This window comes from Schistocerca piceifrons, chromosome 3 (genome assembly GCF_021461385.2).
Source record: "Schistocerca piceifrons isolate TAMUIC-IGC-003096 chromosome 3, iqSchPice1.1, whole genome shotgun sequence".
Classification (NCBI taxonomy): Eukaryota; Metazoa; Arthropoda; class Insecta; order Orthoptera; family Acrididae; genus Schistocerca; species Schistocerca piceifrons.
In genome coordinates, this window is record NC_060140.1 from 112,275,500 (window position 1) to 112,291,590 (window position 16,091).

At 38.5% G+C, this 16,091-nt stretch overlaps 1 protein-coding gene across 1 annotated transcript in view; it reads right to left on the reverse strand.

Annotated features, from left to right (window-relative positions):
- Window positions 1-16,091, reverse strand: part of LOC124787604 (serine/threonine-protein kinase SMG1) — a 393,945-nt gene that overhangs the window by 67,666 nt on the left and 310,188 nt on the right. The window contains exons 38-43 of the mRNA XM_047254356.1: window positions 14,234-14,366; window positions 13,604-13,877; window positions 10,239-10,382; window positions 4,095-4,285; window positions 1,883-2,208; window positions 305-486 (exon numbers count right to left, since the gene is read on the reverse strand). Of these exons, the coding sequence (XP_047110312.1) occupies window positions 305-486; window positions 1,883-2,208; window positions 4,095-4,285; window positions 10,239-10,382; window positions 13,604-13,877; window positions 14,234-14,366 (1,250 nt within the window). The remainder of the gene's footprint in view (window positions 1-304; window positions 487-1,882; window positions 2,209-4,094; window positions 4,286-10,238; window positions 10,383-13,603; window positions 13,878-14,233; window positions 14,367-16,091) is intronic.

Here is a 16,091-nt window from a genome sequence, read left to right on the forward strand (position 1 = left end):
ATAAATGTATTCATTATTGACACTAAAATAAATATCATTCTTTCTATCTAAATGACAAACAATATTTCCACAAGTATTTCTTCTGTGGCAGCAACATGTCAGGTACCAGCTAGTGGACAATTCAATTTAAAATGGTTTGACTGTGTTTTATTTAAATGGAGGAGGAATATTAAATAACGGTATTAGTTTTTATGTAAAGGAGATTTGCAGGAAAACAAGTCCAAGGTTGGATTTGGCTTCTTGATCTGATTGTTAGAACTGTAATATTTGATACAAATTTCAGTATTAAAGACTGAAAACCTACCTGGAGACCCTTAAAAATATTGTTGGCTGATTTTAAACACTGCAGAACAATTTGCACAGTAGGGTCTGGTTGTGATGGTAAAACTGCCGTAAGTTCTGTTACAAGACTGCTGACTAGATACATTTCATCCAGAAACCAGTCACCATCCCGTGATGTCAAGTCAACCAAGCAGTCTCCAGCACCTGAAAGGATTACAGATTATACAAACTGCAATATCACTCATATTAACTAGGAGCAATGTTTGAGCAGACTGTGCATACTTCGGCACAGAAAACATTTAAGCCAGTCTACAATATTAGTCATTTAACATCCTCATGATCTGAGGCAACTGATTATTATTTTATTTCATTTTAACAAAATGACTGGCAGCGGGGCAGGGGAAATGGAAGCTGTAGTTCATTCCCAAGAGCCTTATGGCAGACCTGAGACAAGTTAGTAGAAAAAAGAGTCAGGTTCATGGTGAGTCATTAATTCAATAACCTGCTCTGCATATTCAGTGTTTTGTGGGTAATGTGACAGAGTTGGAGACTAAATTAAAAATTTCACTTTGATTACTCCATGTTCATTTAATATTTTCACAGATGCTATTAAATTTAAATGTTTTAGGTTATTTCATAATCAAGACCAACACTGCAATACAATAATCTCTTGTACTGTTTGGCAGTTGTACTGCACTTAAGAATCATATGACTACAATATCATTAGATCACAATTGGAATCTATCGACTACTAATGTGTCTAGTTGAAAGTGAGATCTTTTAATGGCAAAATAGGGTTGTTTTCAGATTCAGAGATACTGACCAGATGCTTTCAAAGAACAATGATAAATCCAACAATAACTCTACCAAGACATGAATGTAACGGAAAGTGAAAAGGAAATGGCTTCAAGACCCTCCGAGGCAATACAGCACGGCGAAAGGTGTCACCATGTGATTTAGTACAGGTTACTGTTAATTTTAGTTTACTGCTAAGTGTAGTATGAACACGTCGTTAATAAAATACGATATGACAAATATACTTCTGTGTTTTGAGGATGACTCTTTCCACACAGCTGTATCTAAGCAGTAAAACTTATACATGCATTGGTAGATACCTTCTCATTTCAAGTCTGCAGAAGCTGAAATGTAAAACATACAATTCACAGATTAAATACCACACACAAATGTTTCTGTTTGTGAGTGATGCACTTGCTGCAGAAGCACGTGGTAGGCAAACAATGCAATGAAGGAGTAGCACGTGCATAACAGGTTACTAACTAAGTTGGATGTTCAAGCTACTGTTACACAGTGGCACCCAACTATAAACTATAGAATCACCATTCTTTGCTCTTAGAACAGCTAATGCAATGCACATTTACTTCCCATTCTTTCTCGTAAAAGTACGTGCTGCACGACATGGCTATTATTATGAAATAAGTTCAAAAACAATTCCCACATTACATGCATTCATATTGTGTCAAATCACAGCTGTACAATAGGTAACTGTGATCTGATGGTGTTTTAATTAGGTCTGTGTAGGTTTTTTAATTACTCTGATAACTATCAATAAATCTATAATCTCCTCAGTTTTCAAACTTACTGGCAGCAGCTGCTTCCATCATAAGGTATCTTTTGTTTAGTGCACAAAGGGCAGTTATGCACACACATTCCAATGCCGGTGCAGCACCAGGCTCTGTGTGAAGGAAAGTACTGACAGATGTGCAGGCATCTATGTATTGCGCTTCCAATTGGGGCTCAGGCAGACCTTCCGTCGTTGAGACACGTTCAAAAGATTCCTGTAGCCTACTGTTCGCTTCGCTCAGAGCGGCTTGTAGCTGGAATGCTTGTGACATTGCATGTGAACTGCTGGCAGCAACCACATCAGCGGAGAACGTATCTCTGAACTGCTCGGCAACTTCATTGCACCTGTTGTGACAGATAATTCAGTAAATTATCACAGTATAACCATGAACATTTTGATGCAGTTAACAGAAATTGCTTTAACATCTATATGGCAAAATTTTAATTGTGTATAAAGATCAAAAATTTCATCCTTGGTAACACGCTATTTGCTCAAATGCAAAAAAAGTAATAATCAAACTCTGTCACAACATCTTTATGCGCTGCACCGCTGCTTTAACTGCACATATTTCTAAGACTGTAAGTATATTGTAAAATTAATTTTTTAAGTGCTTTGAAAATACACAAGCCTGCAACTCGCTTAGTATGCAAAAGTAATAATGGTATCTAACAACTAATTCTATGAGACACAATGCATTTTACCATCTTCCAAATCAATCTCCCCCCCTCCCCATTTGCTTGGCATGCTGACTGTCCCACACTTACAATAAACTTTGTCCAGACAAACACCATTCTCACAGATGAATTTTCACTTGTGAAAACTAGGCAACACAATACAGAGAAAACTGAAATGCCAGTGGTTACTCGACAACCCAGCCGCCACCCCCCGCTCTTTTCACCGTCAGTCAGACCACATACCTAACAGGCCAGAATCTGAGGTTATTTTCTTACTATAAATGCAATAGCTTCATCATCATTATATACCCATTACAAAGCATACACTACTTTAACATTATATTTACCGTCAAAGTTATGTGCAACAATGCTATTTTTTTTCATTCCTTTATACCACGAGATATGATGTGTTATCCAGTTTTTGCGAAGGGATGTTGTGCATACACCAGATAAAGCCCTTTTGCTATACTATGTCTGACAATGATACGAAGTTCAGATACAGAAAGGCTTAAACATTTTGCATCAAGCCCTAGGTTACCAAATCATATCAATATGGTAGAAAACAGCCAAGTCCCCCCCCCCCATGTGCTAGAAACAATTCCTTTCATTTCCAGTCCACTATAAATCCCTGAGGAAACTATAACACAGAACTGCTCAGGATTCTCCTGTTTTCCCTCTGTTATGTGTCTTTAGCATTTATCACTTAAGGCGAAAGTGAAATCAGAAAGCCTGGCTCATGGCTGGTGTGCACAGACAAGATTAAACAGGTATAAATGTCATACTGTGAATTATACATTTGGGAGACACACATTTTAAAATGTGTCCTATTAACTCTTCACACATGATCAGAGGTATACCTAAAATGGACTAAAAATGCGAACTGGTTGTGGTTTCTTCACAGCTGCCATAAAAGTATCCCACTTTTCTTAACTGCTTTATTGCATCTCTTCCTATAGTGATGGTACAACTTTAAAAATTTTTACCTAAAAATTTGCTAGCTGTTACAAATAACAATTCTCTTCTGTGTTTCCTCGCTTACTCTGCAACACTTTTCTGATAAAAAGCTATATTTGTGTTGTTATTAACAACTTGAAACTTCTGAGTGGTGTGCTTCCATTTTATGCGCAATATTTCGACAACTGATCTACTCATTATTTTGAGACTCGCTGGAGTGCGGGCAGCAAGTACACACAGGAGTGCAACTCACAGCTGTGAAGTATGTGACTGGCTGTTGAAATTCTGTGCATAAAATGCAAACAACAACAACTTGGTGAAACACCTGGAGGCACAGCATTTTAATCAATCATGCAAAGAACACCTGAGAGATCATGCCAAAACTTCTTTCACATTTTGATCTCATGCGCATTATAGAGAAAGGATGTATGCATGCACTTAAAAACTAAAAGTGACTAAAAATTACTGGTATTTTTCTAGAGCTATCAATAATCATCATTAGGACTTCTTTTTAAATGTTACTTGACTGTCAGTATTTTGAAAGATTAGATTACCTTACATTCTCCAAATGCAATTAAGACCGAGATGGCAATGACACTCACCTGTCCAAGGTCAGATCTTGGAGTAGGGCAGTTAGCCATCTACGATAGCAGGCTGAACGATGGCTACTGAGGTATGACACTGGATAAAGACTTGTCACAGTTCCATAGTGGCTCAACAGGTCCAAGCAACTGCGCATCATTGCTGTCTGTTGCTTAGCTAGACTTCCTAATTCACTTTCAGATTGTTCACACTATTTGAAGGCAACAAAAGAAAAACAAACACAGTTTTTAGTGAGGAAAAGACAAATAAATAGTGGTATTTCTCCTAAGGTAGAACTATACAGACAACAGCAACTTTTTCTTGCTGTGAGAGAGAGGATTTTACTGTATTTACCCAACTATACGATGACCACAAATATAGTACAATGCCCTTCTCTTGAAGGGGCTCCTTGAGAAATATTTATTTGTAACACACGCTGAGTATTCAACATTACAAAAAGTGCTGCCCTGAACAAAATTCTCATGCACATACCAGTATTTACTTTGAATTCTGTGATACATGTAACTGGAAAATTCCTCTTTATTTCAAGTGCCTTCATTCAGATAATTACTCTAGTAACTGGGAGGCCTTCATTGTGTTTCTCCCATGCATACTGCACAGCCTGCTTCTGCAGTTCATGAAACCTTCCCCGTTTCAGTTCCCTGAAAACATGGCCTGTGCAACTGGCAGTTTAATTTATTTTTCATCTGATGCCGCCTCTGAATATTCACTTCTGTCACACCAAATTTTCTGTCTGAGGCACAACTGTTTGTGCCCTCTGTTTAACTAACTTGAAACCAGCATCATACCGTATGTGTGAGCCAGTTTTGAACTGCAAAGTCTTAAATCCATATTTTTCAACCGAGTCATAGCTTTGATTTTCTTCCACAGTCAACTGCTACAACGCACTGTGCTTACAGTGCTGACATTATAAGCACAAGGAATGACAATACCACATTGTCCCCTTGGCTCCCTATATCTGACAGCAGAAATCTTACCAATTGAGCTTAAAAGTCTACTTTATTATTTGGTACCGGCCTTGAAAATCAATAGTGCTGTAGGACATTAACAGCTTTAGCACCACTGTTGAAGCTCATGTTTAGCCAATGTTGCGCCATAAATTTTTCATTCCTCCAATTCTACTCAGTGTCTCCTCAATAATTATCTGATCTATCAATCTAATCTTTAGTATTGTTCTGAAGTTTTTTAAAGGTTCTATACTGTTATTACCTGAACTGCTTATCATGCATATTTCACTTCCATAAAAGGCTATATTCCATACAAATACCTTCAGCAAAGACTTGCTAAACCTTACATTTTTATTAGATGTTAACAAATTCCTCTTTTTCAGAAATACTTTTCTTGCTACTGTCAGTTTACATTGCCGCCCAAATAGCAACTCTCATCCACTACTTTTAGTGTCTTATTTCCTAATCTAATTCCCTTTTGATGATGTTCGTCACCTGACCTCTTTTCAAGACACTGTCTACTCCATTCAACTGCTTTTCCAAGACCTTTGTTATCTATGACAAAACATAACAATTGCATTAGCAAATCTTTAAGTTTTTCTGGTTCGTCTGATGCAGTTTGTACTGTCCATACAGGTTTTGCTTCCTTCTATTTGTGAAGCACAATCAGTGGCCTGTAGAACATATTTGTCTTTGTAAATAATAATAACAGCATTATTACAGGTTGTATACGCAACAAGGGGTGGTGGGAGGGGGGTGGGGGGTCGGGGGGGGGGGACCACACAGATTTCCAGGTTACACTTTCTCCCAGGTATAAATACACTTTCTTCGTGTTAAGTGACAGTATATTTTTCCTCTGAACTTGAAAACTTATCAATCCTTTGAATGGTTATGGTTTTATACACCGGCACAGAATTTCCCATCACTTTCGGAAACACGTTTTGGAAAGATCTTTGATGTGCAGCAACATGTATGCTGCATATTTTCGTGTAACAAATGTTACTTTCCGAAGCACTGAAATCGAGATTGTGATGTGCTTGTGTATGCCAGCCATCACTCGCATCACGTGATCTTGCCAACTGATGACAGTGGATATTCAGAGCACAGTACATCATCAATGTTAAGTAGCGCAAACACACCACCAGGAACAGTTATGGTTTAAATGGATATACATAGTGTTGCTACAGGAAAAGCAAAGCTTTCATATATAATATTGGTCTCTAAGGTTAATAAGCTAAGCTTTCAAATATAATGTCTCTCTCTTTTTGCGCGTGTTGCACTTTAAGCCAGTAAAATTTTTAATGACGACGTAAATGTCCGATCTTCTGGTCTCTAAATTCTTCTAAATGGCTCATTATCAGAGTGTTGATTTTTAAATGACTGTCAAACGCTCTGCGATTTAAGAAATTCACCGTATATTGTCACACATAGTTCAACTTGTGTAAAAGGAAATTTACTTTGAAAGTAACACTTTTCAAACCACCATTTCCAATATTTTCCTGTGACCTGTTCGAAACAGGTTCGTTTCCGCAGTTGCCAGAGAGTGGCAGATAACAGACGCCACCACACTTGCACAGCTACGATGACGTAGGATGCCCTTACATTCGTACATGTAAAACATTAAAACATCTTACATTATGTCATAAAAGAAACAAAACATCAGAGGATTCTCCAAGAACATCAGTATTTCATGAATCGTACTAAAATGTGCACATTTAAAGTGTTTACTTAAAGGGCACATTTGTATGTCCTGATTCCCAGTGAAGTAGGCCTTGACCTGATATTAAGCTTTTGAGTGTGGTTTTCAGGATGCTAAGCTTCTTGGAGTACCAGTAATATATTATCTCATGTTTAGTTCTTCATTACAGCATAATGCCATATGTGCTATCAGATGAGAACCTATATGAGCATTATGTTTTGTTGTTGTATATGGTGCATTTCCTTTGCAATTTAACTTTAATTTTAGTTTTGTTTCTCATTCATGTTTTATTGCTGCATTATTATTCAGCAGAATTGGGATACAGTAATATCCTTTGTTAGAGCATCAGTACTTACCTGTCACAATTAGAAAATTTCCTTTATTGCTTCCTGCATGTACACACAGAATAACATGGAGGATAAACTGCAACCCCATATCACTCCCTTCTCTACTATTGTTTCTCTTTCATGTCCTTCAACGCATGTAACTGCAGCCTGGTTTTCGTACAAGTTTGACTCTCTATATCTTCTCCCTACCACCTTCAAAATTTGAAGAGTGTACTCTTTGTCAACATTATCAAATGCTTTCTGTAGACATACAAATGCTACAAACATTTCTTGAAAGTATCTTCTAAGATAAGACACGGGGGGAAGTATTGCCTCTTATGTTCCTACATTTCCATGGAACCCAAACTGATTTTCCTCAAGGTCAACTTCTGCCAGTCTTTCCATTCATATGCAAAAATTCTACAACCACAAGATATTGAACCGATTGTCCAATAACACTGACACCTCTTGGCACCTGTCTTCTTTGAAATTAGAATTATTTACATTCTTTTAAAAAGTCTTACAGTACTTCCCTGCCTCATATCTCACACAGGGTAGAAGAGTTTAGTTACAGCTGGCTCTCACAAGGATCTTATTAATTCTGAGGGACTGCTGTCTCCTTCCGCGATCAAGTTCCCACTTGAATATCTAAGTTCTCCAAATTATTCTTGCAGTATCAGGTCTCATATCTCATCTTCACCTACTTCATTTTATTTCTATACTAATGTCCTCAAACCTGTACACAGAAGAATTAGATATTTCTTCCACATTTCAGATTTCCCTTCTTTTCTTTCTACTGGTTTGCCACCCAAGCTCTAGATGTTCATAAAAAGCAAGTTACGTAGGTTACATTCCATGGCTACTCACTCGCCACTCACCTCACCACATTTGTACAATTGCTTAGTCAAACTGGTGCCACTGCTCCCCCTCCCATCCCTCCATTTTAAAAAAATTGGCACACAACCTCAACTGCCAAAGCTTCATCTACAAATGTAGTATGACCCCTATATTAAGTGATTATACAACATAAAAACTTAGTGCTATACTGAGGCTTAAAACCTGTGGTGTCAGCAACTATCACCACATTAGTGCTTCACAGAAGCCTAACACACCAGGAAGAGTTTCCCAGAAGACAGATGACCATGCCCTGACCATTCATTCACTGGGAGCCAACCCTTGGGCCAGACCAGTTTGCTCAGAGTGAGTTTCCTCAGTCAGTGCCGATTCCACAAGGATTTCATCAATCAAGATTCTTATTCACGGATGCCATCACAGCATCACTGCCATTCATGTCTGACTTCACGGCCCAAGGAATTGTCAGCTGTAGACTTACTATCTTCAATGCCTCTTTGAAGAAGAAAATGGGGCTGTCATCATGGTAGACTTTTGAATTTATTCTGAATTAATTTTCAAATGGCTATATGCCAGACTTAGACAAGTTTACTTCATATAGGACTTAGCCCTTGTTAATTCAGTTTGTACATAAAGTCTGAGCATCTGACAGGACTTTGACTTTCATAAAGTGTGTGTTTAATGAACTCCTATTCGGTCCATATGGAACAGTCTTTTCATTATGTCTGTCTGCAAGTTAATTTTACAAAGAGTAGCAATCTTCCTTTTTGTAATATTGCTGATATTCCAACCTGGACTTTTCATCTTACAATCAGGTAAATACAGCACGAAAAGTACTTAGTAGAAAAAGAACGTTAAGAATCAAATTAAAACTAACATATGTGAAAACTGCAGCAGCAGGAAACATGTATCTGAAATTATCTTTATATCATGGATCAAGTGCTGTTACGGAATAGATTACAATTACAATACTTCTCATCAGTCTTCACACCTGAATTTCAGAATTACTACTACTATTACTAATAGAAGAAGAAGAAGAAGAAGAAGAAGAAGAAGAATAGTTCGTACATTTCTAGCCACATGTAGCTGTTCAACATTCTACTGAAACATACAAAAGATGTGGAGTTGCCTGAAGGATGGAGTAGATAACACCAGCTGTAAGAGATTACTGGTACGGGAGTTCCTGCTGTTAAGTTGTACAAGTTGCTTCTCAAACCACTACAACTGCCCCACAAACATTTAAAGAAATGTCTTATTTATTTACTAGCAGGAGCTGCTGATGCATCAATTGAAAATGGTAGCAAATAAAGATGTTTTATCGACAGCTCCTGGTGGTACATAAAAATGACGCTTTAGTTGCAATTAGTGTGTGACCATTATTACACTCCACAATGTACACTCCAAGACTGCAGTACTTACAACAGTGTCCTACACATATGACATCAACTTCAATGTCAGGAGGAGAGATGAAAGTGGAATTTATACAAAAATGCAACATTTTACCTCTTAGCAGCCCCACTTCGGTCTGAGGCACAAGGGAATGCTAAATAATGGTTGTTATTGGAATGTTATTCATGACAGCAGCTCAACTTGTAACAGATGACATCAAATCCAACCACACAGACAACCCCACATCTGTTGAAATGTTCTAGCATGAGGGTCAGCTCTGTAATCAAAACAATCTGTTAGGACTGAGCTCATAAGATAGTGGCCATAATGTATACTGATGATCACAACTGGCTCTGCAGTGCATAGGTCTCTTCTATCCACTGGTTCCACATATGCACTGCTGTTTTAATATCATGTTCTGTTTGAGACAAAACTTCATGATATGACAAACTAATGTGTCAGATGCTTATCACTTGAATTCACTAGCACTGCATTCTTCATTGTTGATGTGGAATAGTTCCACATTCTTTGATATTTCCAATTTGTTTGAGGGGACTCCATTCTGAGAGTTTGGTGCAATGATTTCTCTGATCTGCAAGGGAGCACTGCTGGATTTGTATATGTGACAGCTCTCTGCAATCTTTATCACTTATTTATTGCACCCTGTTCTACATTTTCTCCAAGTTTACATTTATAAATGGGAGTCTCAATTAGGGTTGCAATTTTCACTAATTTGACATTATGATGTTGATGATTATTGTAATAATGGTGGTGGTGATAATGAGGCCTTCATCAAAGTTATATGTATACAAAGTAATGAATATGAAGCTTATTCTATCAATTTTTAGAAGGTATGAAACTAATGTGAGACGACAAAACCCATTAAAGATTTCATACTTTCTTTTTCTACTTCATAGTTAAAGAATTCACCTGAACTATCATTTGACTCTGTCCAGCATTCTGGAGAAATTCTTTGACCAGATCAAAAACAAGGTGATAATCCTTTTCAGACTCCTGATTTAACTGTGTCAACCACTGCTGTATCTGTGTACCATGGACACAAGCCAGTGCATTCTGAAAACACAAGACATTTAATTAGAATATATCATGTTTCTACAAAGCCAATTTAAGGATTTTACAATCTCCTTTAATAAGATGCAAAATGCACAAAAAATGAACACAAAATACTGGCATTTAAATTTGACACACTGTAACAAATACAACCCTATCTGTTGTAACATTTTTTAGTTCTCATTATAAGGAATGTGATATACTAACTGTATACTTCTCCTAGGTATATATGAAAATAGAAGTGGCGCGCGCACACACACACACACACACACACACACACACACACACACACACACACACACAAGAAAAAGACCAAGGAGGTGTGACGGGGGGAGTAGGGGGGGGGGGGGGAGGAGAGAGGGAGATGTTTCATGTAACTGCCTTACTGAGACGTGTTCTTGTTTAACAATGTTACTTACACATAATTACTCATTTGTGAGAAATAATAAAGCAACCCAAAAGAATAACACAAAATTCATCTTTCTAACGAGTATGATAATGCTACCTATAATAACATTATAGTCAGACTACTGAGCTGGCAGGGAACATCTATGGTGTAAATTCCCTTGCCTTCTACTAGTTCTGATCCACGGGATATAGCACCATTGTGGAAGTAATTTATTATTAGAAATTATTAAACTTATTTGCATTCATTCTTACAGCTTCCATGGACCCTGCATGTCAGAAGGGGACTTTTAAAGCTAGTGGAGGATCTGTAATGGTGTGTGGCATGCACAGATGGACTGATATGGGACCACTAATATGTCTAGATACGACTGACAGGAGACACGTATGTAAGCATCCTGTCTAATCACCTGCACCCATTCATGTCCATAGTGCATTCCGATGGACAATGGGACACTCCATACATCCAAAATTGCTATAGAGTGGCTCCAGTAACATTCTGCCTAGTTTAAACACTCCCCCTGGCCACCAAACTCCTCAGACATGAACATTATTGGATATACCTGGGATGCCTTGTAACGTGCTGTTCAGAAGAGATCCCCAACCTGTTTTACTCTTAAAGATTTATGGACAGCCCTGCAGGATTAATGGTGTCAATTCCCTCCAGCAATACTTCAGACATTAGTTGAGTCCATGCTATGTCGTGTTGTGGCACTTCTACGTGCTCGCGAGGGGCCTACATGACCTCAGGCAGGTGTACAGTTTCTTTGGCTCTTCAGTGTATATTCTACAACTTTATCATTCACATTCATGTGCCTCAACCCCCCACTACTCCTCCCTCATATGCATATGAAAAACAGTCATGAGTTCAAAATGCCTACTTTGTCTTTTTGTCACGTTACAAATATGTATTTAATTGGAAAAAATGACTACATGGTGTACTGGTGTTAAACAACATTTCCACTTAAATTATTTTTACAGCCAGAAGCTACATTATTAGACATACTTCACAAGTATATGGTGACAAGTTGACATTTTTGTCCATCAAAAAGGCAACTTAAGTCCTACAGCGATGAACACTGTATTACTTAGGAGTAAATGCACATTTGTGAAGGAATAAATTTTATTTTTTGTTTCACTTTTCAAGATTAGAATAACTGCACTACTACTTTTGCCGTACAATGTCTTAGAAACGAATGTCTGTTTAAGGGTAAATCTGAATACACTACATCTGGCAACATAAAGGTGTGACTATTGCTGCTGTATTACAACCAGATTAAAATTACTTGTTAGTTGACCCTTCATGCGTAGGAGTTTGTTCCTCCAACCCAGGCATTCAATGTCATGTGCGAACATATTCAATATAAATAAGCTGCTTCACCCAACATTGCACGAGGTCAAGCTTTCAGAAGGTAGCAAATCATTGTTGCGACTGGTTCTGTAGAGGAGTAGGTCATGGGTTTGAATCTCATCAGGGGATATAATTTTTTTTGTTTTAAATTTTTATCAAATGAGATTATTATTTTTACCGAATTAATTGGTTTAAATGTAATTTTATTTTAATCTTTTTTCAAACCATTTTCATTATCATACTGACTTTTTTACTTGCTCTTATTTTTTGTTCCTACCATTATTTTCTCATTTGGACTAGGCCTGTGTCACCTAAAACCCATTACCGAGTTCCAACTAAGACTACTCATCAGTCTGTATCACATCAGCTCATATATTCAGTACAAAGCTGCATGTTTTACACATTCAGAACGTCATCTACAGCAAGTTATGCATTGGACTGATAAATGTGCAGGCTGCTATTACACATGAATTGCGCCTGCATACTCCAATTACTAATTTCTTGTGGAAAATATCAAATGAATCTCAATCTCCACCACCACCACCACCACAATCGCAACACACAAAAATCTTAAAGATGTAGAATTCTATTGAATAACATTCACTGTAATAAGAATAATTTTGCAATCTTACATATGGCAGATTTCAGTTAATTACACTAACGTCCCCAAAATAAGTAGAAAATGCCATCCTTAATGTGTACACAACTTAGTACCTGGCATTAAATGAGCACAGTGACATCCCCCTACCCACAGTAATGCAAATCTGCTGCCCACAAGCTGGAAAATTCCTGTTGTTACAAATGAGATAACCACAATGTATCCTTCATTCCCATAACCTTGCGGCATAAGACTTTGCTAGTCCCTGTCGCCACCTGCTTCTACACCCTCCCTTGCTCCCACTCCAGCCTTACACATACCTGGTATCCCTCCAGAATACATAGTTATTTCCCCTTCTCTGCTCCCCCTTCCTCCCCATCACAACCAACAAATGCTACAGTCTACTATCCTGTCCCAACCATGTATCTGCACACTCCCACAAGCAGCATCCTGCCCCACCCCTATACTTCTATCACTCCCCCTCCTTGTCCCACACGTCTTCCTGATTATCCACCTCAGCTGAGGTCACTGCTCACCAAAGTCAACCTCAGTGCCCAGAAAGAGCAGTGGCCATTTTGTGTGTGTGTGTGTGTGTGTGTGTGTTTTCTACATCTGAGGAGAGACTTTGATAGCTGAGTCTATTTTTAAATATACCTGTCTGCTGTCCAACACCTTGTCTATGTGGTGAGCAGTAACCAATTCTATTTCACTGCCATTATATAATCACTGATTTTCCATTCTTTGAAGAGATGTAATTACCCTAAAAATACTGTAGTATTCTAGTAGGTTCCTACATTTTAGACGAATTATGTTCATAATAATCTAACACAATCAGTCAAGGGCCAAGTTCTTTTACAGTGTGATACACACCTTGTGCATAGTTAAATGCTTGTCACATTCTTCGAGACGCTCCTGTAGTGCAGCACGTGTAGCTGACAGTGCATCCTGTACCCGGCGATGTGCGGAGTGGCGTGTGGCGAGGGAGTAGAGAGGGTGTGTGGGCTGCGATTCGGCTTCCTTCACCAATGCCATGAGCTGGTGAGAGTCCTGTAGTGCCTCACAAGACACTCTCATTGACGCCTGCTGTTCCAACCATTTTAACAAAAGCTCCTTCACTTCAGGCAATGCATTTTGAATCTCATCCCTGCACAAAAGAAGCACTGAAATTAGTGATTAGCTTCCATTCTTGAGCCTTCATTTTCTTTAAGTTTTTAATCCTGATGTATTGTGACTGAAACACTTCTGCTCCTCTTAACATGAAAACTATCGCTCTCCATCATTTTCTAACCAAAGCCTAAATTAAGGTACATATGGCACCAACAGATCTATTAGTTCATATCCATAGATGTCATCCATTACTTTCAAACAGTATGCAACTGCATCCTGCAATGCAGAACTGCAACACTTGAGACTAGCTAACTACAGATTCTAATCTGGCAGTCATTTTTCTCTTATTCACTTTTTTAGTTATATCAAAACTTTACAAGACTGCTCCATCACCTGTTCTTGAACCAATCTGCTTGCATCTCTGCGACACGGACATTGAACATGGCGTAAGTGACCTCACGTTCCAGTTCTTTGCGGCTCTGCCTAGTCTCCATTGTTACTGCCTGGCCTCCACCATAAACAGCTCCTGTACAGATTCATTACCACAATAAGTGAGTTCTTGGGCTCAAGATGATATTTGTATATAGTTAGTACACATTACTATTTATATTGCAAACTATTGTTTTGCTATAGACAACATCCGCAAACAATTGCACACAATTTTTAATGCAAAAATTTTCATTTAGTAAGCAAATAGAGAAGGAGTTCCACTGCTAAACACACAGGAGAGAGCAAACAGATGTAAAGATTACATTGAAAGCCTCTATAAAGACAGAGGAACTGTCTCATCACTTGACAGAAGAAGAAATGGAAGCTCATGTGGGACACATGAACCATGGACCTTGCCGTTGGTGGGGAGGCTTGCGTGCCTCAGCGATACAGATGGCCGTACCGTAGGTGCAACCACAACGGAGGGGTATCTGTTGAGAGGCCAGACAAACATGTGGTTCCTGAAGAGGGACAGCAGCCTTTTCAGTAGTTGCAGGGGCAACGGTCTGGATAATTGACTGATCTGGCCTTGTAACATTAACCAAAACGGCCTTGCTGTGCTGGTACTGCGAACGGCTGAAAGCAAGGGGAAACTACAGCCGTAATTTTTCCCGAGGACATGCAGCTTTACTGTATGATTAAATGATGATGGCGTCCTCTTGGGTAAAATATTCCGGAGGTAAAATAGTCCCCCATTCGGATCTCCGGGCGGGGACTACTCAAGAGGATGTCGTTATCAGGAGAAAGAAAATTGGCATTCTACGGATCGGAGCGTGGAATGTCAGATCCCTTAATCGGGCAGGTAGGTTAGAAAATTTAAAAAGGGAAATGGATAGGTTAAAGTTAGATATAGTGGGAATTAGTGAAGTTCGGTGGCACGAGGAACAAGACTTTTGGTCAGGTGATTACAGGGTTATAAATACAAAATCATATAGGGGTAATGCAGGAGTAGGTTTAATAATGAATAAAAAAAAAAAAAATAGGAGTGCGGGTTAGCTACTACAAACAGCATAGTGAATGCATTATTGTGGCCAAGATAGACACAAAGCCCATGCCTACCACAGTACTACAAGTTTATATGCCAACTAGCTCTGCAGATGATGAAGAAATTGATGAAATGTATGACTAGATAAAAGAAATTATTCAAGTAGTGAAGGGAGACGAAAATTTAATAGTCATGGGTGACTGGAATTCGTCAGTAGGAAAAGGGAGAGAAGGAAACATAGTAGGTGAATATGGATTGAGGGGAAGAAATGAAAGAGGAAGCCGCCTTGTAGAATTTTGCACAGAGCATAACTTAATCATAACTAACACTTGGTTCAAGAATCATAAAAGAAGGTTGTATACCTGGAAGAATCCTGGAGATACTAAAAGGTATCAGATAGATTATATAATGGTAAGACAGAGATTTAGGAACCAGGTTTTAAATTGTAAGACATTTCCTGGGGCAGATGTGGATTCTGACCACAATCTATTGGTTATGAACTGCAGATTGAAACTGAAGAAACTGCAAAAAGGCCGGAATTTAAGGAGATGGGACCTGGATAAACTGAAAGAACCAGAGGTTGTAGAGTGTTTCAGGGAGAGCATAAGGGAACAATTGACAGGAATGGGGGAAAGAAATACAGTAGAAGAAGAATGGGTAGCTTTGAGGGATGAAGTAGTGAAGGCAGCAGAGGATCAAGTAGGTAAAAAGACGAGGGCTAATAGAAATCCTTGGGTAACAGAAGAAATACTGAATTTAATTGACGAAAGGAGAAAA